We start from the raw sequence: 24,175 nt of genomic DNA, 5'->3' as shown, positions 1-24,175 counted from the left end.
TTTTGTATTTGGGTGCTCCTGCATTGGGTTATATCCTCTTGTTGTATTGATCCCTTTAGTATTATAAAGTGGCCTTTCTTATTTCTTTTTATGGCCTTCACTTTGAGGTTTATTTTGTCAGATAGAAGAATTGCTACCCCAGCTTTTTTTCTTTTTTCTTTTTTTCCATTTCCATTTGCCTGAAAAATATTTTTCCATCCCTTCACTTTCAGTCTGTGTGAGTCCCTTATTCTGAGGGGGGTTTCCTGTAGACAGCATATGTATGGGTCATTTTTTCTTGTTAATTCAGCCACTCTATGTCTTTTGATTGGAGCATTTAGTCCACTTACGTTTAAAGTTATTATTGATAGGTACTTTTTCGTAGCCATTTTTATGGATTTCATCTTATGAGTGAGAATGGCTGAGGAATTATCTGAAATTATTCAGTATTGTGCCCACACTGTTTTCTGAACTCTGCCCAAAATCACTGAGATAAGTCAGAGAAAATTTGGATGGACATGAATTATAATCTTGACTCTCCTGGTCTAAGGAGATGCATTTCCTTTAAATGGTCATTCTCCCTCAATCTTCAAATCTTAGATGTATGTCCAGGGACAAAAGACACCACATCAGCTACTAACTGCTTGTGTGATAATAATTATCATACCCACTCAAAGTGCTGTCATTAAGACGGGTAAAGCAATTCCTGCTATGCACTAAACACAACTATTATTAGTTCCCTATGGTGCCTTGATACAATTTTTATTGCTGCTGAGGAATCCACTCACTTATATCAATATTTTGTCAAGCTTCTCTACTAGAACAAAGGAGTCAGGGAAATTTTAATGTCTCTTTTTGGAATATACATACAACAACACATTCATGCACTAAGAAGATTGAAAGGAAAAAACATGAAATTGTTATTGGAATGATAAATGGGTTGCCTTGTTTTTAATTTTATTGTTTTTTGTTTGGTTTTTTGATCTAGCTGTATTTTATAAAATTTCTACAGAAAATTAAGGTTATTTTTAAATGAAAGACAACCAACTGAATGGGAGAACATATTCACCAAAGATACATCTGATAAGTGGTTAATATTCAAAATTTATAAAGAACTTATAAAACTCAACACCATTAAAAAAAAATCCAATTTTAAAATGGGCAAATGCCCTAGCTGGTTTGGCTCATTGGATAGAGCATAGGCCCATAGACTGAAGAGTCCCAGGTTCAAATCCAGTCAAGGGCATGTACCTATGTTGCAGGCTCCATCCCTAGCCCTGGTCAGAACATGTGAGTAAGGCAACCAATTGATGTGTCTCTCTCACATCCATGTCTCTCTCTCTCTCTCTCTCTCTCTCTCTCTCTCTCTCTCTCTCTGTTTCCATTTCCCTTTCACTCTCTCTAAAACTCAATGGAATATATACTGGGTGAGGATTTTTTTTAAAATAGGCAAAGAACCTGAAGAGACACTTCTCCAAAGAGGACATAAAGATAGCAAAAGACATGAAAAAATATCCACCATCACTACTCATCAGAGAAATGCAAATTAAAATCACAATGAGATATCACCTCATACCTGTCAGAAAATTAAAAATGGAACTGCCTATGACCCAGATATTCCACTTCTGGGAATATATTCTAAGAATCCCAAAACACCAATTAGAAAGAATATATGCACCCCTATGTTTATTGCAGCATTATTTTGAGTAGCCAATACTTGGAAGCAGCCAAAGTGCCCATCAGTAGGTGAATAAATAAAAAAGCTGTGGTACATTTACACAATGGAATATTACTCAGTCGCAAGGAGGAGGAGGAGGAGGAGGAGGAGGAGGAGGAGGAGGAGGAATAAGAAGAAAGGAAGGAAAAAAGGAAGAAGAAAGAATTAAGAAGAAAGAAGAAAAAAGAAAGAAGAAAGAAGAAGAAGCTCCTCTGACCTTTTACAACACCATGGATGGACCTGGAAAGGGTTATGCTAAATGAAATAAGCCAGTCAGAGAAAGGCAAGTACCATATGATTTCACTTATATGTGGAATATAACAAACAAATCAAACTAACGGACAAAATAAAAACAGAGTCATAGATACAGAGAATAGACTCAAGTTGTCAGAAGAGAGGTGATTGTGGGGCTGAGTGAAAAAGTGAAGGAAGTAAGCAAGGTAAAAAAAACAAACAAACTCATGGACATAAATGATAGCATGGTGATTACCGGAGAGGAAAAGTGTTGGGGGAAGTTGAAGATGGTAAATGGGGGATAAATGGTCATGGAGGAGACTTGACTTGGGGTGATGACTACACAGTAAAATACACAAATGATGTACTATAGAATTGCACACCTGCAACCTATATAATTTTATTGACCAATGTCTCCCCAATAAATGCAATAAAAGTTTTTAAATGTTTACTTCTAAATTAATTAATGTCACTTGCTGATTTCACACCTCCAAGAGGCAGAATAAAATTGTTTCGCTTAATTAAGAACAGCAGAAAAAATGCCCTTCTTGGTTAAGTCTGCTTTTACACTAAATTTCACAGCTGAATTAAAAGCAAATGTTCTCTCTGCATATAGCAAGTAATTGCAACACATATGGTGGGTTTTGAGTTCTAAATTGATCTGCCTCTGGACTTTTAGCTTTCAAGTATTTTTATAGTTAATATTTGTGGGTTTTTTTTGTATATATTCAGGCTATAATATTGTGTACTTTAATCATTCACTTCAGAGTGGAGATTTTCTTACACGGTTGAGATACGACTGTATATCTGAATGGATAAGTAAAACAAAAAAATATAAATTTCCAGAATGGAATTTTTATAAAGTGCTTCCAAATTAGAGTTGCTGTCATCTTACCATCCACTTCCTAACCATAACAGAGCTCCACACAAATAAGTGAGAACAATTTGCTGAAGCCTCCAAGACTTTTGGAAATTTAAAGATAAAGAGAGCTTATGCATAAACTTTATATTTTTATTTAAAACAAAATTATAAATGTAAACAAAATCTTTGTAAATATGTTCGAGTTATTTTATGACACACTACACTGAGTGGCCAGATTATTATGATCTCTGAACGCATAATAATCTGACCACTCAGTGTACTTATGTAGAAAGGAAAGCTTGTAAAACTTGATATGTCAAGAGACCAGGAGATAGTGGCTCTGAGCCTCTGGCTAGTAAGTCCTTTCCTTCTTTCTAACTACCCATAATGCAGTTCTTATATAATACATGGAAAAACCTTATTTCAAAATCCCAACTCTGTGGGCATTCTACACTGAATGGTCAGATTATTATGCGTTCAGAGATCATAATAACCTGGCCACTCAGTGTATACCTAAGCATATGAGTAACATGTCCTCGTTGTAAAAACTCTTAAGAAACACAGACATAAAGAAGAAAGCAATATGCATATGCACATGCCCATGTGTGAGTGAATGAGAAAGATGCCAGGAGCTTTCTGCCTGAGTGATGTTGATGAGGCTTCACGCCTCCATGGCTTCCCAAAGGACTTAGGAACGGTGAATCCACCACGCAGCCATGGGCCTTGATCTGCTGCTCTCCCCTCCGCCCGTTCTCCGGGACTCCTGCCAGTTGGAATCCTCTGCTTCTCTCCAGGGAAGTTGGATGTGAACATTCTATTTTAATACCTTAATACCTCAGGTACTTTCCAGTTGTTTTTATTCTGAACTCCCCATTTTTTCTTTCAAATGCTGGACATGTCATAGATGCCTTCTGTTTCCCATTTGCTGAACTGAGCATTTCAACATCTGTAAACAGTGTACTAAAAATACACAAACATTACATTGTCCCTGAACATCCTGAAGTCTTATAAATGGACAAGATGAATTGAGTTGAAAGTTTCGTGTTAATGCTGAGAAGGACTTTGTTTGATTACTTGGTTGTGGGAAGTTCTGATGGGGGTAACTTTTTGAATGACCTTAGGACCTAGCCTTTGGGGATGTCTTCTAATGGATCTCATTTGCTTACAAACCCGTGGGCTGCAGAGAGTTCAGAGGAAACAGTGTGTCTTAGCTTAGTCCCCGAGGCTTGGGTGAGAGGTGTTGGGATTTCTCCTTCTATTCCATCCCTTGGCCTTGCTGTGCTGAACTCTGGGCCCAAGTTTTATAATCACTTCTCAGTCTGTGACAGAAGCATGGCGCAGTCTTAGAAGGAACGATGTAAGGACGAGTGACATCTGATTTTGAAAAAAAATTAAAGATTGAGACAAAATGGGCAATAAAAACCAGGAAGGTAAAGGACCTAATGAAAGGAAGATCAGTTAATTAGCCAAATAACTGTCTTTTTAGATCAAACTGTAAAAAAACAAATGCAAAAAAGTGATCCACTCCAAGAAGTATCCACACATAATATCAAAGCAAACTTCAGGGCTCTCACACATGTTAGCAAGTTCCATGGATATCCCCCTGTGACATTTAGGAAAAGATCTGAGACTTGAGAGAAAGTTCAAAGCTTTTTGTTACCGCAGAGAATCCCAATGCAGGACATCCTAGAGCCGGTAACGTTCATGCCGGGACCATTTGCGTTATTCGTTGGGCTAAGATGGTAATTATCTACTGCTTTTTAATTTATAACTATCAAAACATGATAGTTCCACAGACTATCCCCACCCCACCCCCTTTTTTTTTTTTTTTTTGGCAAAACATAATGGAGAATTAGCTCCCAATGTTATGTAAATTCAAGTTCACAGTATACACTCAACTCCCACAAAGGCCCACCAGAACAGAAAGTCAGCTGCCCCAGGCAGGCTCCCCTTTCCTCCTCCCACGGACCCCAGCCTGCACCTCCGGAGCCTCTCACCCAGCATCACTTGGGGGCTCTGCTTTCCTGTCTGCCTTGGCATCCTTCCAGGCAAGGCCCGCACCCCCCAAGGCAACCCTGTTCCCCACTGGCCTCCAAACACCCCGTCCGCCTTTAGGCCACCTACCTCTAAGGAGCAGTGATGAGATGGGTATTTCATACTTGGGGTCTCAGTGTTCATTCTCACTCCTGTCCTCCCGGCCCAGCTTCTATAGTGGTTTTCTGATTCACTGAGCATACCTATGACGACTTTTGCCACAGCCTCAAACATGTGTTATCATTAATGCCACCGTAGCTACTGCTGACATGTAATGTCTTACTTTTGCTGGAGAAGTCACATTGCTCCTCGTTCACCAGCCCACCTCCCCCGGTGCGTGCCTCTCACCGGCTTTCCTCGGTGGGCTTTCCGGATCTGGGCGGCAGGGCTGGCGGGGCACAGGGCCGATAACAGCCTTTCAGTCCATCTGAACCCCTAACGGAAATGTGAAACCGCCTGCACCTCTCCTTTCTACCTGTACGTCTCCCCTTGCTCGTTCCCTGGTCGCTGTAACTTTTCCTACAAGTTTGGAGGAAGAAAGCAACCCATTAAGACACAAAAGCTGCTAATTATTGAAGGCATGCCAATTAAAATGCGATGGAATTGTTCCCAGTCTTGTTGGGGAGAATGAGAAGGGGGATAGCCTGCGTTGGTGACCTCTCGCACTGCAGGCAGAGGAGACACACGGGGAGGGGCAACGGGCAGGGAGGCATGTCCTGAGGGCTGAACAAATTCCACGTGTAGTTTTTATCTTGTTTCCCTCACTGGACAGCTTTGAAAAGCGTTTGTACAAACTGCTTAAATGGCTATGCTTTTTGGTTCAGGAATTTAACTAGTACAAATGCATCCTTAAGGACACACAGATATATGCATGAAGATATTTGTCATGCCATTTATCACAAAGAGTTGGGTTATGATACATTTCCTTGGTGGAATAGAATGCAGCAGATGTCATTGTCAGTGAAACTAATCCAGAGAGACATTGACCTGGGAACACTTCCAAACTGTATATTTTGTTACCTTTATAACAAAAGTGCACTTATATGTGTGCACATACACACATATATGCTTACAAACAAGTCTGGAAGGATAAACATTAAAGTTTCTTGAGGTTCCAGGATTGGAAATAAATTTTTATTCTGTATTTCACTCATGTACAATGCAAAAAGTTTATGATCAGACCAAGTAAAGATGTTTAAAAATATGTTAAAGATACAATATGTTAACTCATCACATTTTCCATAAGTTATAATCACATCACCCAGCAAACATGTAGTAATAGTTATGATAAAAATAAATACCATGTATTGAGCATTTGCCAATAGGCATTGCATTACGTTTTTTATACGCATAGTCTAGTAAAAATTCCACAACCACTTCATGAGGCAAATAACATTCAGCTAGCGCGACGAGATGCCGAGTCAGAATTTGGATTGCGTGTTCCTTCTGGCCCTTGAGCCATAAAGACGTGGGGTTTCCAGTGATGACGTAAGCCTGGGTCCTGCTTGGAAGGCATCTGCCCGGCAAAATGGGAGCAGTATTCGAGATTGGCTTGCCTTTTCTGTCTTGTTCATGATCAGAAACTTAGATCTACCTGGAATTCTGGCTTTTCTTCACTGTGGTTCACTCCCTCTGACAATGCCTAGAGAACTGGTCTTTGGAATGTCTGAGAAGAGACAAGGACCGAACTTGTGGGGGAAAGTTTCTCCCTTGCCCTCCTAAGGGATTGGCTTCCACATAAGACAGAGAACAGGCCGTAAAGCAAACATCCACCCACTGCCGATGGCTCATTTGGTGTGTTCGGAGTATACTAACCAGGGCTTGTTTTCCGATGAGACAGTTTACGTAGAAGTAGCCACAGCTGATAAAACTCAAGAGTTCATGCCAATAACGAAATTCCTCACAGTTCGAGTAATCACGGGGCCACTAACCTATGGGGCGGTTACCAAGAAACACAGGACAGGTCCTAATTATTCTTATGAGCCACCATTTGGGTCAAATAACTAACTTTTCCAAAGTTCACCCCTTCGTTCTTCATTGTTATCAGCCAAAGAGGAAAAGCGGAAATGTATGGGATTTTTTTGTCTGTTTCAGTCAGTATTGCTGATTTCTCAGAAATGTGCTCACGTGGCTCCGTTGACTATTCGCCCTGGAAGCTCAGCTGGCCGGGGTCACCCATGCCGGCCTCGTAAACACAGGACATTCCCCACTCTTCGGGGACTCTCTGGTGACCCTGTCCTGTCCCGGCTTCTCCGGCACCAGTCGGGGTACTAGCAGAGCTTTCCTCCTCGCTGAGCAGAGCTCTGACCCACTGAGCACGTGTTTCCTGGCTGAGCTAGGGAAGCGAAGGCTGCATGGTGTTTGCTTCTCAAAAGTTGGGGTTTGCAATTGATGTTCTGGTCTTCTCAGCGTCCTTTTCTGGAAAAACCCTTGATGGCTTGACCTCCCTTTCCTGAATATTCCTTGCAAATAGCACATAGGTTTGTACTAACGTACTGTGGAGGGTGAGGTGGAGCTGTGGACCCTCCCCTAGGATTCCTTCTGCTTCTGGCTTAGGCACTGTTTCTTTCCTGGTTCTGGTTCTGCCTGTCTCCTGCTTCAAGCGAGCTTCCCCACAGCACCCACATGGCCATGTTTCTGCTATGAATGCTGGTTCCTAATTTGGTTGTAAAGGCACCCTATCTGCTGAGTCCTTAAGTGGCCCCTGTCAGCCTTTTCGAAGCAGAGACTTCCTGCTGCAGTTACAGAGCCTCCAGAATGTACGCAACTGTGTTGGCCATTTCTCTTCCTGCTGCTTCGCAGATCTGTTCAGAGGCAGCACATTTTAGACTCTAAAAATTTAGAGAATCTGACATTAATGAGAAAATGTGGAATGAGAAATTCCACAAAATGCCCCTAAAAAGGCCGCCTTCCTCGTAGGCACATAGAGCTGTGTCCTCGGCCACGGCAGGGCATCGAGCAGAATGAGGTGCGTGGTGCTGGGGATTGCAGAGTGAGCTAGTGACGGTCTGGCTTTGGCGAGTTCAGTCTTGTAAGGGAGACACAGGCATGAACATCCATAACAGAAGGTGGCACCTGGGTGAGAGGAGGGCTGGGGTGCTTGGAGGATCAAAATCACTTTTGAGTCGGGAGATGAGGGACAACCCATGAGTTAAGACCATTTGGGGAGAGTCAGGGCCAGGGAGACCATTTCAGATAGAGCAGGGATCAGTATGACAAAGGCCGTGTCTGGCTTTCTTATTTGATGGGTTTGTCAACAGGCCCAGAGAAGTGATGTGACTTGGAGAGGTCTCTCCCAGTTGGAGTGTTCCTGAGGAAATCAGCCTTCACAGGGCCCTCGACAGTCTTACAGCTCTCGGAAGTCTTAGCTTTAAAATCACTTGCAAATGGAATGTACTACCGTGTTTCCCTGAAAATAAGACATCCTCCGAAAATAAGACCTACTTACAGGTTTCCTTCTGAGTGAAATATAAGGCATCCCCCCGAAAATAAGGCCCCTCCCAGGCTAAACATGAGAGATTTGGTCCACTGATTCTGAAAAAAAATGGAGTCACAAGAAATTCACCAGGAAATTCAGGAATTGGATTGTCAAACACAAGGCCCTCCGGCCAAATCCAGCCCGCCAGGCCTTGCAATGTGGCCCGCACTGCGCTGTCATCACTGCACTCCACTGTCAGTTTATGACATTGTCAGTTTATGACTGTTCAGTAAACCATTCGGCCCGCGATTTAGGCTGGATTTTAGATTTTGGCCCCTTCTCTGATTGAGTTCGACACCCCTATTCTAGAAGATGATGACATGGTTGTCATTGAATAAATGAGTAAATTCTTGATACTGTAGGATTCACAGTTTGTCTGGTTTGTGTTGACAACTACCGTACTACCGGTACCGTGCCGTATACAGGTAATAAATTTCCTTTATTTTCACTTAACAATAAATGTGTACCGTATTCTTCTTCATGGAAAAATAAGACATCCCCTGAAAATAAGACCTAGTGCATCTTTGGGAGCAAAAATTAATATAAGACACTGTCTTATTTTCGGGGAAATAGGGTAGTAGTGGGGAAGCTTTTGGATGTTGTGGGGAGTGTCAACAGAACCTTTTTATTCTCTCAGAAAACAGCAGCACCCTGGGGCCTACCTCTCCTTGTTCCTAGTGACTAGGTTACTAATCAACAGCAGTTCTGGGGGCCGCTGTGCATCTGGGCCCAGAAGCCCCACAGTGTGCCCCGGAGGCCTGCTGGCAGCTGCAAAGCCTGTCAACTTAGGGAGCAGCTCTAGAAAACAAAAATGCAACGCATCCAGTTGAATTTAAACTTCACACAAACAACAGAGAATGTTTTTGTATGTGTGTCCGATGTAGTATTTCTAGCCCTATTTCAGTCTTATTTTGTATGACCACGGTTTTTATTTTATTTGCGTGATTTCCAAAATTAGTTTTGCCTTGCAAATAACTAATTGATAATTGCCTTTAAACCTTTCTTTTTAAGTACCATTGAACACCAGCTCAAAGCTACTTACAGATCAGCATGCAGGGAAGGGAAGGTGAAGACAGGCATAGTATGAGGTAGACAGTCAGTAAATGCTCTCTGAACAGATGAGACATGAAGGAGTCAGCCCATTCTTGATTTTTATTTCCCATCTTCTTAGAATAGCCCTTTCGGCAATGATGAATTTAAGCCACTAATGTAGCTCTTTTCTAAAATGCCTCAGTGGGTAAAAAAAAAAAAAAAAAGAGAGAAACATCTTATACTGTGGTCAATATTTACCAAGCAGTTAATTCCCACCACCAAGTAATCAGACAATGTTTTTTTTAAAAAAAAACCCGACAGATTATCTGCTGACATTGTTCTGAATCCGCCTCCCCTGTGTGCTAGGCATCCTTCCCCAGCTTCCGGTGCTGGCTGGCGGTACAGCAATAACCTCCGCTTTGTGGATTAAATATCCCAGAGGCCATGAGTGGCTGACGCTTTCGCTCTTTTTTCATAAAAATCAGATCTCTGAAATCACTCATGAGATGTAATTCGCTGCAGATGAGGTTTTTCCGCTTTGGTACAAAGCGTTTTGGGTCCCAACACTGCATTTTGAAGATATTAAAGCCAAAACCAAACGCGTGGTTTGCAGCGCGTGTTCGTTACCCTGGGATCGTTTATGGAAGCATTTGCCTTCTTAAGACAGATTAATAGGATTAAAAAGGCTCATCTCCATCCCGCGCTGCCTTGCACTTTAATGATTAATTTATTCTCCTAACGTTCAAGCGCTTTGGGTTCTAATGGGCCAAATGAATGAATATTGAAAGCTGATTAAAACTAAAGGGTGAGGCGTGAACAGCAGGTCCGTGGATTGGACCACGGCTGACGCGTTGTATTCTTTGGCCTCCGCGCAATGCTTTCATCCCAAGACCCAGCACTTGATATTCTATGAGGCGGTCTGGAGTGTGAGACATGAACACACTGCTTCCTTCTCCAGTCATTCACCGCTTTGTGTGTGATGCCTTTGCTTTTTGTTATTGGGTTTTGTTTTTTTGGGTGTTTTTGTTGTTGTTGTTATTGTTGTTGTTGTTGTTGTTTAGCTCCAGGGAATTATTTTAAAAGAAGGAATGTGACCCTTCATCAGAGCCAGGAATATTGTGTTTCTTTCTTGCTTCCCCCACATCCCCTTCACAGGGAAAGTCTGTGTCTACCTGGAGCTGGGCATTTTTAAAGACTTCCGGATACAAATGTTTGTTCTAATTACAATTTTCTCTCGTTAGTGCCCAGTGAAGAAACCCCACAGTGTAAAAATGGGCACGTTTGGAAATGATAAGTTACAGCAACGCCTAATGCCTGGGCCCTGATAGCTGGCTCAAAGGAGGATAAAGAAATGCAGCCACAGCTGCCAATCACTGCACTCAGGACCCAAAATACACCGAGTGGCCAGATTATTATGATCTCTGAACGCATAATAATCTGGCCACTCAGTGTATATCCTATATAATAAAAGGCTAATATGCAAATTGTTCTCTCGACCAGGAGTTCGCCCAGCAGGCAGGGCGGCCAACCATCCATGTCCCCTCCTCCTGGCCAGGCTGGCAGGACCCCACCATGCACGAATTCATGCACCTGGCCTCTAGTACACACACACACACACACACACACACACACACTCAGTGGCCAGGTTATTATGCGTTCAAAAATCATAATAATCTGGCCACTCAGTGTTAGTACTCAGCATGTCAGCCAGTTGCACCATCTAACTGGGGGTTTTATGTCAAGGACTTAATAACAAACAATGTGTATCTCCCCCAGGCCCTGCCTGCAAGAAAAGTAATTCGAATTTGTTACAAATGAAGTTTTAGAATTTATTCATTTTTTTAAATTTTCACATGAGACTTGTAGAGGTTTTATAATTTTTTACTTTACAAAAAGTTTATATTCATTGTGGGAAAAGTGATAATGGCTAAAGTAAAAGAAAAAAGAGAGAAATCACTTGTAATTTCAGCACTCAATGATAACAATTATTATTTGGGTATAATCCTTCAGAGTTTTCAAGAATACTGATAAATATGTATTTTCATAAAAATGAACTCATACTTTACTTACTATTTTCTAACCTGGATTTTTCATGGGGGTATTTGTGGGCCCTTCACCCCTCAAAATTGATATTAAATATTTTGGTTATATGTTAAAATACCTATTAAATGTGTGTGTTTGTGCACGTGCATTGGGACTTTTATCAGGTTTCCAGTATTTTATTGATAAACTTGAGAGGAGACTACGGTCCTGCATCTTCCTACTCAGAGCCTGCTGAGACGCCCATGTGCTCGTGTCCTCTTTATTCCTGGTCTAAACTTTGCTTTTCCTTTTGTAGGTCCTGCATCATTGTCTTAGTCAATGTCATTTTTCAAAACATTTAATTTATTAAGATTCCATTATTGCTTATTGTGATTTTATTACATCATAGGGTCTCTCTTTACCTCGTAAACCCATCTCCAATTTAATCTAGAACTTGATGATCATGTATGATTCAGTTTACATAAACTTGCTTTAGGTTTAATATCACACTAACACATTTCCAAACAGCTATATACTATTTTTCATAAGATAGAATAAAGCAAATTGTTTGTTATCAAATGGGAACATACCCACAGGCATTTACTTTTTATTTTTGCATAACAAAATCTTTTGAAATCTGTCTTTTAAAACTTTTACAAGTTAGCTGTCTGTTTAAAAATATATATACACATATATGTGGAATATGTATTTATTTAACTTCCTTTAATATAAACCAAGGCTGTTATTTGGAATTTTTGCTAATGGAACCAGCTGAGAAATGTTTACCTTTAAAGTTTAATGTCGTCTACAAATATAATTTCATACAAGTCAGAAATACAGAAAAAGAGCTCAGAGAGTTGGCCCAAAGAATGGCTAAAGCTTTTACTACTCCTTTAAATTAATGAAAGAACGTCTACAGCTGGGGAACTTTAACCATGGAGATATGCAGCTACGGGAGAGTCCAGTCCACTTCCAACTGGCCCTATTTCTCCACATATCCCGATGATTGTTTGTTCCATAGGATGCTCTGATTTCATCCACGTTTGGTCTGCCTTTCTGTCCTCTCATCTCCTCCCCCATCTCTCCCTTCTTGTTCTCCTATTCCCCATCCTTTTCCCCTCTTGCCTTTCTTCTCCTGATCCCCAGACTTGACCTGCTCACTATCCCCAATGTTCTCCTCAGAAGCGTTCACTTGATAGTTTCTGCACATTCTCATCTGATTCCTTTCCCCCAGTCCTTTCCCTGGGTAGCTATCTCTCCTCTAAACTCTGTCCCGGTTAACTCCTCTCACAGCTCCTTCTGTCTCTGCCCTGTGATAGGACACCGTCTCTGCCTTGTTTCTCTTGACTGTCATTGCTGCCCCCTGACGTGACCTGTCTTTCACTCTCCCTGCTGCCCACAATCCTGTCCACTAACTGGATTCTCTTTTGCCCTCCCCCACCCACCCACCACCACACCACCATGCTCTTCTCTGAGTCAGTTTCTAATGTATTATGGAGTTATGTAAATGAGTATTCCTGTTCACATTAAGCCCAAGTAGCATAGCAAACGAGGAGCTCAAAGGATACAGGGAGAATGTAGAGAGAGAATTACTAATATATATGGACTGATTAATTGGTTCTTTTCATCTCTTATTTACACTTGTTCTAAACCACTGAGACTTTTTATGTCTCCTGAAGTTAAAATAGCTAATCCTATCAAGGTATGTGCCTTTAAATAAATTGGATATATGACCATCTGGATTGATAAAATCAGAATTAATTTTTATAATTTTTCAAAACCCTTCCTCATTGCATTATAAATGGGCTTTTAAAATATCTTCAATAGCCAACTCTCTGAGCTCCTTTTCTGTATTTTAAAGCTATTTTAGTTTATTTAAATTATTTCTAAGTAGTGCTTAAGTCTTCATAAACTGAAGTCCATGGCACAAATGCATTTTGATCTAAGTGAGCCGCATCTTCCCACCACAGAGGCAGACCAGTGTGGCCTCAGATGTGGGTTTTTCACGTTTGCTACTTCAGAACACTCACAGTACCAAGCAGCTGCACGGCTCTGCATTGGAGGCGCCACAAAGCTGTGCGTTTTGGAGGCAAAGGAAGCATCACTAAGATAAACCTTGAAAGCAAGTCCTCATAGGAATGTCCCCTGCCTCACCAAGCCCTGAACTCTCCAGTCTCCTGCTGGTGTTCAAGACAGCTCATTCCAAGAAAGCGGCTGACCTTGAACTCAGCTCCTTGCATACGAGGGGCCCTGTCTTTCTCTTGCTGGTTAGGGGAGTGGTTAACATGTGCCATACTTGTCACAGACCAGAGACTTCCAAAAGAAAAAAAGTCTCGCCGTAACTACCTTTAAGCCACCTGGGACTCGTTCTCTCAGCAGAATCTAACAAAAAACAAACATGAAATTAATGATCCAGAAAAATATTTGTATCGTTTCTTTTGGTCATAGCCCTGTTGGCCCAGCCTCAGCCTTCAGTTTTTCGTGTCCTGTGGGTTGCAGTTAATCATAAATGGTGGGTTTGTGCTCTTATCTGAAGTCTCCTTTTGTAAACTACAGGCCATGGCTACACTGTATGTTTTAAAGGGTCACACCCCATAAAAGAAGTCCATCGTGTCAGCAACGTCGAAATCAGGCCTTCCCATGCCACCCCTCCACGAGGTCTCAAGACCCCCCCATTATCGCATCCCGTTACATGTCTGTCTTCGAGATGCCAGGCATGGAATGTGTTGGATGATCCCATTGGCCTTGTTGCTTGCATCTCTACTGGTTTAAAAACTGTACAGGAGAGTCTGGAGGGACACATTTGATGTGTCAGGGGTTGTGAGGAAGCGGCAGAGATTTTTTTGGAATTGATTGAGAGGCTTTGTGTGGCAAGAGTGAGGTTCCTGGTTCAAAAGGCCCGTTTTTAATTCCCGCTGTTTCCGTTCCCTCATTTTGTAACAACATGCAAGGCACTTGCCTCCCTGACCTTTCCTGTCCGTGTCTATGAAAGAGAGAAAACAGTGCATAGGCTTACTGTACAGATGAGTCACAAAATACACGAGCATGCCCGATGCGTAATGAACGTTCCGTAAACATCATCATGGAATAACGGGGAGAAGGCAGCATAAGGTAAAACCACTGTGGCCTTAACTCATCCTTTCTCCGCTGAAATGAGGAAGCACACACAACGTCACCAGCACATGGGCCAGGGTTGTTCCACATGACAAGTTACTAACCTGTTTGGTTCCCAGGACTGAAGAGATGTGGGTGTATTCTTGACTCAATATGCAACAGTAGTTGGCCTTGTACTGCTTCTTGAACATCCATCAGTGTGAACCTGATCACTCAGGAATGTTGTATACGTGCAGAGTCGGCAGATTGGGGATGGGCTTGGATCCTGGCTCATCCTTTGCTCTTTGCATGATCTTATTTCAGAGAGCACAAAGAATCTAAAGATGATATTATTTTGTGTATTTTATAGATGAGAACATTGTAACCCATATTGGTTGGTGAATTAGTTAATAATTGAGATTGTTCAACCTAATAGTTCACTACATCTCATATCTACTCTGATCAATTTTTTTTAACTGTAACTATTCTCTCATTCTTCCTAATAATCGTCATTTTCCTGGACACTAAGAGTTATCAACTTGCCTGTTGTATCGTTATCGCTGTTGCCCAGCCCTTTTTGAGTCTTGACTCATGCTAAGAAGCAGCTATAGTGTGTCAGCATCGCCACTGCTTAGCCTGTCAGAGACAGCCATTGCTGGTGGAGCCATTCTCTGTGGCAGAGGTCAGGCAGATTCTGATACTTTTTAGTGTAGTCGACACCAGTTAGGTTCTTAACTGAGAACTCCTCCCTAGCTCTTTGGAATGAGCTGCCTGCTCCCCTTTCCGAAACAGAAAGAAGCCGGATGAACTAAGGACCATCAGCTCAGGGATGCCAGGCACATCCATGATTCTGCCATGAAACAGCCCTGGCCCACCAGCGGGGACTTTTTTTATCCACCTCCCTCCCTCCAGCTCCAGATCAGAGGATGAGGGAGGTCCCATTACTTTTCACTCTCGAGCCTGAGTTTAGCAAACTTCCTGGAGCAATACTGCACTGTGGAATACTTCTGTCACTGTCCCCCAATCACCAGGGCATGCTCCTCCCCCTCCCGGGACTTCCCTCCTTCTCCGCCCCCCCCCCCCCCCCAGCCACAGCTGCCCGGGTTCCGCAGCTGCCATGCCCCCCTTTTGGTATGCTATTCCTGTGTACACCCGGTCCTCTCTCGAACTTTCCCACAATCGTATAGAGATATGGCTTCCAGCCCATTTCTAGGAGCTAATGCTGACAGGAACATGTTTATAAAATATTTTTAGAAACAAAGATTATTTCAGAATAATAAAAACATAATCACACACAATATATAAACAGTGAACTTAATTTAATAAACAATTAAATGTAACATAATCATAAGAATATTACAGAAGAGCGAGTTAAGCTTGGGTCACTAGTGTCTCTTTTCACAGGGAGATAATAAATGTTCTTGAGCCAAAGGCAACTGGGCAAGTCTCAGGCTTGCTTCCCTCCCCCTTCCCTCCCTTTTGCCTTTCTCCCTCCCTCCTTCCCTCCCTCCCTCCCTCTCTCCCTCTCTTCCTCCCTCCTTCCATCTCTCCCTCCTTTCTCCCTTTCCTCCTTCCCTCCTTCCATCCCTTCTCCTCCCTCTCTTCCACCTTCTCTCCTTCCATTCCTCCCTCCTTTTTTCCCTCTCTCTTTCCCTCCCTCCCTCACTCATTCCCTCATTCCTTTCTTTTCTTCTTCTCTTCCTTTTTTTTTTTATCTCCTCTTCTATGATTTTTGGGGTTCCATGTTATTGCAGAACCCCTGTGAAGGGACTCGTTGTTAACTTATCATGATATATGGTAGTATGAGTACTTTTGATGTCAATAAATATACCTCTCTCTTCACCATCATAGTTCCCTAACTCAGTACGTAACTGTGCCGTCATTTATTTACCTGATCTCCTAATGTGGGGCATGCCGATTCTTTCCTAACTTCTCTTCCTCTTATACATGATGCTGGCTAGTGCCCTTGTTAAGATCTAAGCAACTGCTGCTCAATTCATCCTACTTTTCCATTCACCTATTTACCACCTCAAAGAATTCTAGTAGGCGTGGCATTCTTTTTTATAAGCACACTGTCAAGATTGCATTTAAATATAACTTTGCTATAATATGATAAATACAGTGCTTAAACACTTGGATTTTAAAGTCAGCCTACCTGAGTTTGAATCCAGTTCTACCATTTGTAAGCTATGTGATCTCAGGCTAGATATTTAATCTTCTGTACTTCTGTTTCTTCACCTATGATAGAGGGTAATAATAGAACTTATCTCATCTAGCTGTGAGGATGACAGAAAGGATGTATTCAACCTGGCCAGTGTGCCTCAGTTGGTCCCAGGCACCATGAGGTCACTGGTTTGATTCCCGGTCAAGGACTTGCAAAAGGCAGCTTCTCATCAATGTTTCTCTCTCATCAATGTTTCTCTCTCTCTCCCCCCTCCTTTCCTCCCTGTCTAAAAATCAATAAAAACATATTTTTAACAAATGATGTATTCAAAGGCACAGAACAGTATCTAGCATTTAGTGCTCACTCAAATAATATTAGCTATTGTTAGTGATAATTAACTTGCTTTTCCTTTTTATTCACAGTATTAAATGTAGATTTCTGCAAAAATATGGTTGCAGACAAAATCTCCCTTTTGGGCAAGAAATACTGGGAGGAGAAAGAAAAGAATTCAGTGGTCTCAAGGGGGCAAAACACATAGTAAGAAGTATAGCTGATTCTTAAGATATGGCCATATGTCAACATCTGTAATACAGTGCAGCCGCTGAGCTAGGCTACATGCAGGCAGTGTGGTGGAGACAAGCTACACACAGTGGATGTGGTGGAGATGGGTGTGGTCGCCAAAGGGTCCTAGGTCACCTGCCACCAGCCACGTGGTGGGTTCAGACACACGTAAATAAAATAGCTGTGATTTTTCCTATCTGCACGGACTAGGACTGACTGGTACACATTTATGGTCACATAAGGTGCTTTTCTCTTCCTTCTGTTCTCTTAGTGAACCTAGAGAAAAAGGCAAGTTTCTTGTTTACTTGGGCTTTTCCTGAAGAGCAGACTCTCTTCTGCTCACGTGGCCTCCTTAGGGAGCCGGTTCTACAAACTGGCCCTCCCCGCCCTGCAGGGCTCGGGCACCCCGAAAGCCCTCAGTGGGGAGCAGTGACAGGTATGAACTTGGGAACTACTCCTGGAGATAGGAAAGCATGGGGACTTCAGGGTCAATCGTTCACACTTAACTGCTAGAGAAGTACATCGGACACCTCTAAATTAGGCATTCTTTTACATTTTAATTATTGGGCCAAGTCCTCGGTTGATAAGAAAATAAATTCAACACATATATGGAGGGAAGACCAGGCATTTATTTATTTTTTTAATCCAAAGACTCCCTGTGGTCTCAAGCACAAAAGCAAGTTACTTATCACTAACAATAGCTAATATTATTTGAGTGAGCACTAAATGCTAGATACTGTTCTGTGCCTTTGAATACATCATTTTTAAAAAGTATGTTTTTATTGAGAAAAATGCTGCCTGTCAAAGGCCTGGCTTTTTATTCTTAGTTTTGTAGCAGACCAGTTGAGTCCCTGAAAGCATGGAGCAATCTGTTCTCTCCTTTCGGAGGAAGTTTTTCTTGGGATCATGTCCCTGGTCCTCCCTTACCCTATGCCAGTGGTCGGCAAACCATGGCTCATGAGCCACATGCAACCGACATCCCCGCTTCTTCTAATGCCACTTCTTCAAAATGGACTCTCCCAGGCCGTGGTATTTTGTGGAAGAGCCACATTCAAGGGGCCAAAGAGCTTGATGTTGCTCGCAAACGGAGGTTTGCTGACCACTGCTCTAGACTATTGTTTTGTGAGACAGGAACCTAGGCGGCAGGCCAGAGCCCAGGGAGACAAGTGATCCCCCATCAGCATACCTGTCTCACAGTGCTCTCCTATGAACACGACTCCACTCAGCCTCCCCATGGAATGTTCCCTGGAATATACACTTCAACATCATACTGTACAGAAGAAATTATTTTCTAAAGAAGAAGCAACAGGGAAGAATCGGTTGATTCACCATAAATTCTGTTGGAAACTTTATGGATATTGGAAACTACAAAATGCTTTTACTCCAGAAAAGGGGTATATCCTAGAACTAATGGTGATTTTCAAAGTCCCCGAATGCCTTCCAGGTACTCAGGGAAAATAGGAGTAGGTAAATGTCACTCTTTTTTGAAGCCTCCTTAAGTGTGAATTTGTAGATCTAGGCCTCCACATGGGTGACAGAGGAAAGTAGCAACTACGCGTATGTCGCCTCAATGTCCATCATGAGAGGATCAATAGACTCAAACTTTGGAATATTATGTAGTCATAAAAAATGAAATAGCTCTATCTACATGTACTGACATGGAATAATACCTTATAAATTGTTTAGAAAAATTATGATGCAGAACACTATTCATAATGGGATTTAATTTTTATGAAAACAGAATATACATACATATGGAGATAGAAATCTGCTTCATTGAGAGCTAGAACAACATATTTCAGCTGTTAACAGTGGATTTCTCAAGGTATTGAGAGTGAATAAAGTGAGAAGACATGAGTGGTGGTGGGGGGGAGGGGGAGAGAGGAATGTTTACTTTTTAATTTATGCACATATGTATTGTTTGGATTTTTTTCATAAACATGTATTTTATAAGACTTTGTATAAAAATATTTGTACCAGAAACGAATCTCTGTGTGTCTAGTGCTTTGAAATTCTACTGGTACAAAGAAACATGCTGTCAAGAGCACAAGTGGCAAGCACCGAAAAATCTCCTTACAAAAGCAATAGAAACTGTCTCTCACTTGTAAACATCGACTATTGCATGTCACAGATTATAGGGAGAAATAGAAGTGACATCCAAAGCTGCTATCTGACGGAAATCCTGACATCTGTGTGAGTGGGCTGATAGCAACGGTGGGAGAGAAATAGATGCAGTTAAAAAATATGCTGAAAGTATGCACATCCTATCTAATAAAGAGGGAATATGCTAAGTGACCATCACTTCATCACAAAGTTGGCTGCACCCACAGCTGAGGCCAAGTTCCCATAAGGAGCCTTAAGGAGCAATCAGCAGGGACCTGAGGCTACACCCTCCCCAGCCCCTTTGGGGCTTGACAGGCGACCTCAGGCTGCACCCTTGGCCCCAGTGACAGGCCAGGAGACCTGAGGCCATGCCCCCCGCCAAGTGGGCTTGACAGGGAACCTCAAGGTGCGCTTCCCATCTGTGCTGGGCTAGGGGATCTCAGGTTGCTCCCCCCGACCCAGCACCAAGCTAGGGAACCTCAGGCCATGCCCCCAACCAGGTGGGGCTTGACAGGGCCTCAGGCCATGCCTGCCACCCCAGCACCAGGCCGGGGGGACCTGAGGCCACACCCCCTACCCCAGCACCAGGCCAGGGGACCTGAGGCTGTGCCCCCCTGCCTGGCTGGGCTTGACAGGGGACCTCAGGCCATGCCCCCACCCAGCTGGGCTTGACGGGGGACCTCAAGGGGCACCCCCAGTGCTGTGTCGGGGAACTCAGACCATGCCCCGGCCCAGTGGGGCTTGACCAGGGATATGAGGCTGCGTACTCCCGCCTGGCGGGGCTTGATGAGGGACCTCAGGACATGCCCCCCACTCAGTGGTGTTTGACAGGGAGTCTCAGGCCATCTCCCCCATCTAGTGGGGCTTGATGGAGGACCTCAAGGCACACACCCCCATCTTGGCATCAGGTTGGGTAACCTCAGGCCGCACCCCCATCTTGGTGCCTGGCCAGGGGACCTGAGGCTATGCCCCCTGCTTGGCAGGGCTTGACAATGGTAGGAATGGCCAGGTCTGGATCTAGCCCAATTGGGGACAAGGGGCGGCTGGGTCTGGGTCTCTTGTGATTTTGAGGTGCATGTGGGTGGGTGGGGATTTGGCTCTGGGTCCCATGGTGTGCCTCAGACCCTGACAGGACGAAGGTTTTCACATACATTTTACTAATTTTCTTTCATCTCTTATACTTCCATTATAGAGAAAGGGCCAATAACAATAATAAATTATTTCCTCTAATTAATCCCCATTTAATGTGCATGAATTTCGTGCACCGGTCCATTAGTATTTTCATAATAATGTGGGAGAGATTGGCTAGTGCCCTGTTATGATACTTAGCATCTTAGATACTGATTGCTATCCTTACACTTTCCTTATAGAGTCCCATCTCAACAGAGAGGGGAATAATTTTCAGGGAAATGAATCCATTGATTAATTAACATATTTGTATTGAGAATCTAATGTGTGCACTGGTCTATATACAGGATTGAGGAGAGGGGACACAAAGTGAATAAGAGCCAATAGTTGACTCAAGATGCTTATAAACTAATGGGGGAGTGAAAGAGGGACAGACTCCAGGATGCAATGTGGACCATAGTACAGCCAAACTAAATCAGGACTCCTGAGTAGCATGGTTGGGTGGTCCCTCCAAAGGGAGGTGTTTTGTTTCCTATTTTGTTTTAGAATAGAATAGAAAAAAAAAAAACAGGAAAATAATTTAAGCAAAGAGGAAAGAGTCAGTATGGAGAGGAGACAACAAGGAAACTAATCAGGTAATACTGGTGGAGGCCTGGAGAGAACCCAAAGGGAGGAATTGATCATGAGAAGAAGGTATATTATCTTAAGGAAGAGGCCCTGAGCGGAGAGCAGAGACACTGGGATGAAGGAAAAGGAAGCCAAAGAGCCCACTTGTAACAGCTTTGACTTTCTCGGTCTAGAGAGAAGCTGCATCACTGACAGAGAGCCAAAGGGTAGCGGCAGGGTTGGGAGCTGTGGGAAGATTTGGAATAGCTGTGGGAAGATATGAAGAATATAAGTCAACCAGGAATGATGAGAAGGGTTTTGCAGCATCTTTGAGGTCATTGCTGAGTAGCATGAATTTTTAATGAAACTAATAAACTCTTTCATTACTTTCTCTTGTAATGTTGCAGGTAGGCACAGGGGCATGGAAATTCAGGTTGGCTGTAATGTATGTTTTGTAGAAATCAATGATTCTTATATTGAAAGCTTCATGTGAAAATTCATTGGGAATAAATTGCAAATAATTGCATCATTTCAGATTTCACTTGGTCAATTTCTTTCTTTACCCTTAATATTTAATACTATGGACCTGGTGCACATAATTTGAGCACTGGGGATGGATCCCTCAGCCCAGCCTGCCCCCTCTCACATACTGGGAGGCCTCAGGGGATGTCCTACTGATGGCTTAGGCCCGCTCCCCATTGGGAGCGGACCTAAGCCGCAGTTTGACCTCCCTTTGTGGGAGATGACCAGGCTGATCAGGGGAAGGTGCCAGGCCCATCACCCCGCTGCTGCAGCCACTGCCAGTCACTGCAGCCGCCAAGGTATTTTCATCAACATGGACTCCAGTCCCTTCACCATGAAAAAATGACAACTTTCTTTAAGCATTTTCAAGATCTGTCTTTCATAGGATATGACATTTCTTTGTTTTTCTTTTTATCCTCACCCTGAGGTTATGTTTCCATTGATTTTTTTTCCCCCTTCCCTCCAATCCCAGGCTTGGCCCCTGCCCAATCCTAAAACTTCCACTTCAGGCTTTAGGCTTGGGAAGGGGTTCCCTCCCTCCCCCGTACCTCCAATTGCAGGCTCAGCCCCTTCCCAAGCCAAAAGCTTCTGCTCGATGGTCAGCTGGGAGTGACCTGGGTGCCGAGGAGGTTCCTGGGACCCAGGTATGCATGCAAATTAACTGCCATCTTTGTCGAGTTAATTTGCATACTCACTCTGATTGGCTATGAGCATAGCAGAGGTATGGTCAATTTACATGTTTCTCTATTATTAGGTAAGATTATGGTAGTCACATCATTCAGATAACCATATTTTCATAAAGAACTAGAAACAGTATCCTGTGCTTCCAATGTTAACCAAGAAAGTCATGCTATTAGAATTTCTAAAGTTTCTAGCTCACAATTGCTTCTCACGTGTTATGTATTTGCAGGTTGGAAAAACAAATAACATCCTTTTTGGAAGACCGGGATCCAGAGAGCAGACTAGAGGTTGGCGCCGATATGCGTAAAATTCATCACTGTTTCCGTCATTTAAAGGTAGGGTGAAGCCTTCCCTCTGGTAGAAGCCTTCATCTGCTGTGTTCAGACTACAGTGCCACTTTCCTATTGACCAGCTATGAAAGGGCTGGGTCCCACCCACACAGACAAATGGATGACCTTCAAACCAAGGCTGTGGTTGTCACTGAATTCCTGCAGAGCTTGTCTCTTACTTGAAAGGGAACAAGCTCAGGTCATAGACTTTTAATTCTTTTGCCAGGAATCCCTACCTTCACCACAGAATAGCTCCATGTTAAAAAACTATTTATTTTCAAGCTATATCCAGAGAATGGTACCTCTAATGGTTTCCAGCAGTTTGGATTTATCCATATAAGTTCTCAGTCTTTTTCTGCCTTAAGTTTACCTTTGATGATGGTGCAAGGGAGTATCATTACCTCTACTTCCACCTCACTTGTAATTTGACATACTTCTGTAAGATAATGCACATTTGTTGTGAGTCTGTTGTGAGGCATAGAAGAGGCAATAATAAGTCAGTCATGGAGTAGACAGATAGGTAAGGAATAATTGCCATACATGGAAAGTGTCATTTTAAAAAGTGGTCTTGGGTTATGAAGTTCAAGAGGAGATCCTGTTGGAACAAGAACTTTCCAGTTTAGGGAAGAAGAGGTCAGATAGTGGAGGGGAAAGAGGAGGGAGGACGGAGAGAGGGAAGACATGGCAGGCGAAGGAAACTGCATGGCACAGACAGGAGGTAGGAAGGGACATGCACGCTGGTATGTGTAAGTCATTGTGAAAGGTGGTAGTCTTAAAGAAACACAATTGGAATAGAGATACGGACACTAGCTCTTACCTCATCTTTCAGAAACTACTAATGGACAAGAAGGGTAATGAAACAAACACAGTGTCCTCTGAAATCAAAGATCAAGACTGCCAGGAGCCACTGAAAGAGGAGGAATATAAAAAACTACGAGATATTCTACAGCAGAGAGATAATGAAATCAGTATCCTTTCTGAAGCAGCAAAAAACACTCCCTCTATGGGCCTGAGTAGGGAGAGGAGACACATCACCTGGTGCCCCACCCACCTGCTTCCAATACATGTTGTGTTTTCTGTTTTGAAGTAAGATGTCATTTTTAATTGTTTTTTTTTTCTTTTTGGTTCTCTGATTGAGTGGTATTTTCAACCCTGTCTTCTAATTCACTGATTTGATCCTCAGTTCCCCCTAATCTGCTGTGTATTCCTTCCAATGTGTTCTTTATTTGTATTATGTCATTCTTTATCTCAGACTGTTCTTTTTTTCATAGTTATATCTTTTTTCATGCTGTTGAGCATTTTTACCATCATTACTCTGAACTCTGATTCAGATAAGTTTCTTATCTCTGTTTTATTTATCTCTTCCTCTTGAGGATTCTCTAGTTTTTTCATTTGGGGATTGTTGCTTTGTCTCCTCATTTTGGCTTTCAGTTTGGGTTTGTGACTATGTATTAGGTAGACCCTCTCAATCTCTAGTTCGGGGCAGTGTTAAAGCCTGTTTATGACTAATTTCATCAGGCATAGACTCAAAGCCTCCGGAGACCACCTCTGCCTACAGAATCCTAGGGCTCCCCAGTCAATTGTTCTCAGATGTGGCGAGAGTTTTTTACACAGGGTGGGGCAGTTGCTT

The 24,175-nt window shown here is 42.8% G+C and overlaps 1 protein-coding gene across 1 annotated transcript in view; it reads left to right on the top strand.

The window, feature by feature from the left end:
• The window catches only part of KIF6 (kinesin family member 6), a 354,123-nt gene that overhangs the window by 160,662 nt on the left and 169,286 nt on the right, over positions 1-24,175 (top strand). Inside the window, exons 11-12 of the mRNA XM_084890084.1 lie at positions 22,446-22,551; positions 23,375-23,513. Of these exons, the coding sequence (XP_084746210.1) occupies positions 22,446-22,551; positions 23,375-23,513 (245 nt within the window). The remainder of the gene's footprint in view (positions 1-22,445; positions 22,552-23,374; positions 23,514-24,175) is intronic.

Source organism: Pipistrellus hanaki (genome assembly GCF_964339955.1).
Source record: "Pipistrellus hanaki genome assembly, chromosome: 7".
Lineage (NCBI taxonomy): Eukaryota > Metazoa > Chordata > Mammalia > Chiroptera > Vespertilionidae > Pipistrellus > Pipistrellus hanaki.
The sequence above is the reverse complement of the archived record's forward strand: the minus strand, read 5'-3'. Positions and strand labels throughout refer to the sequence as shown.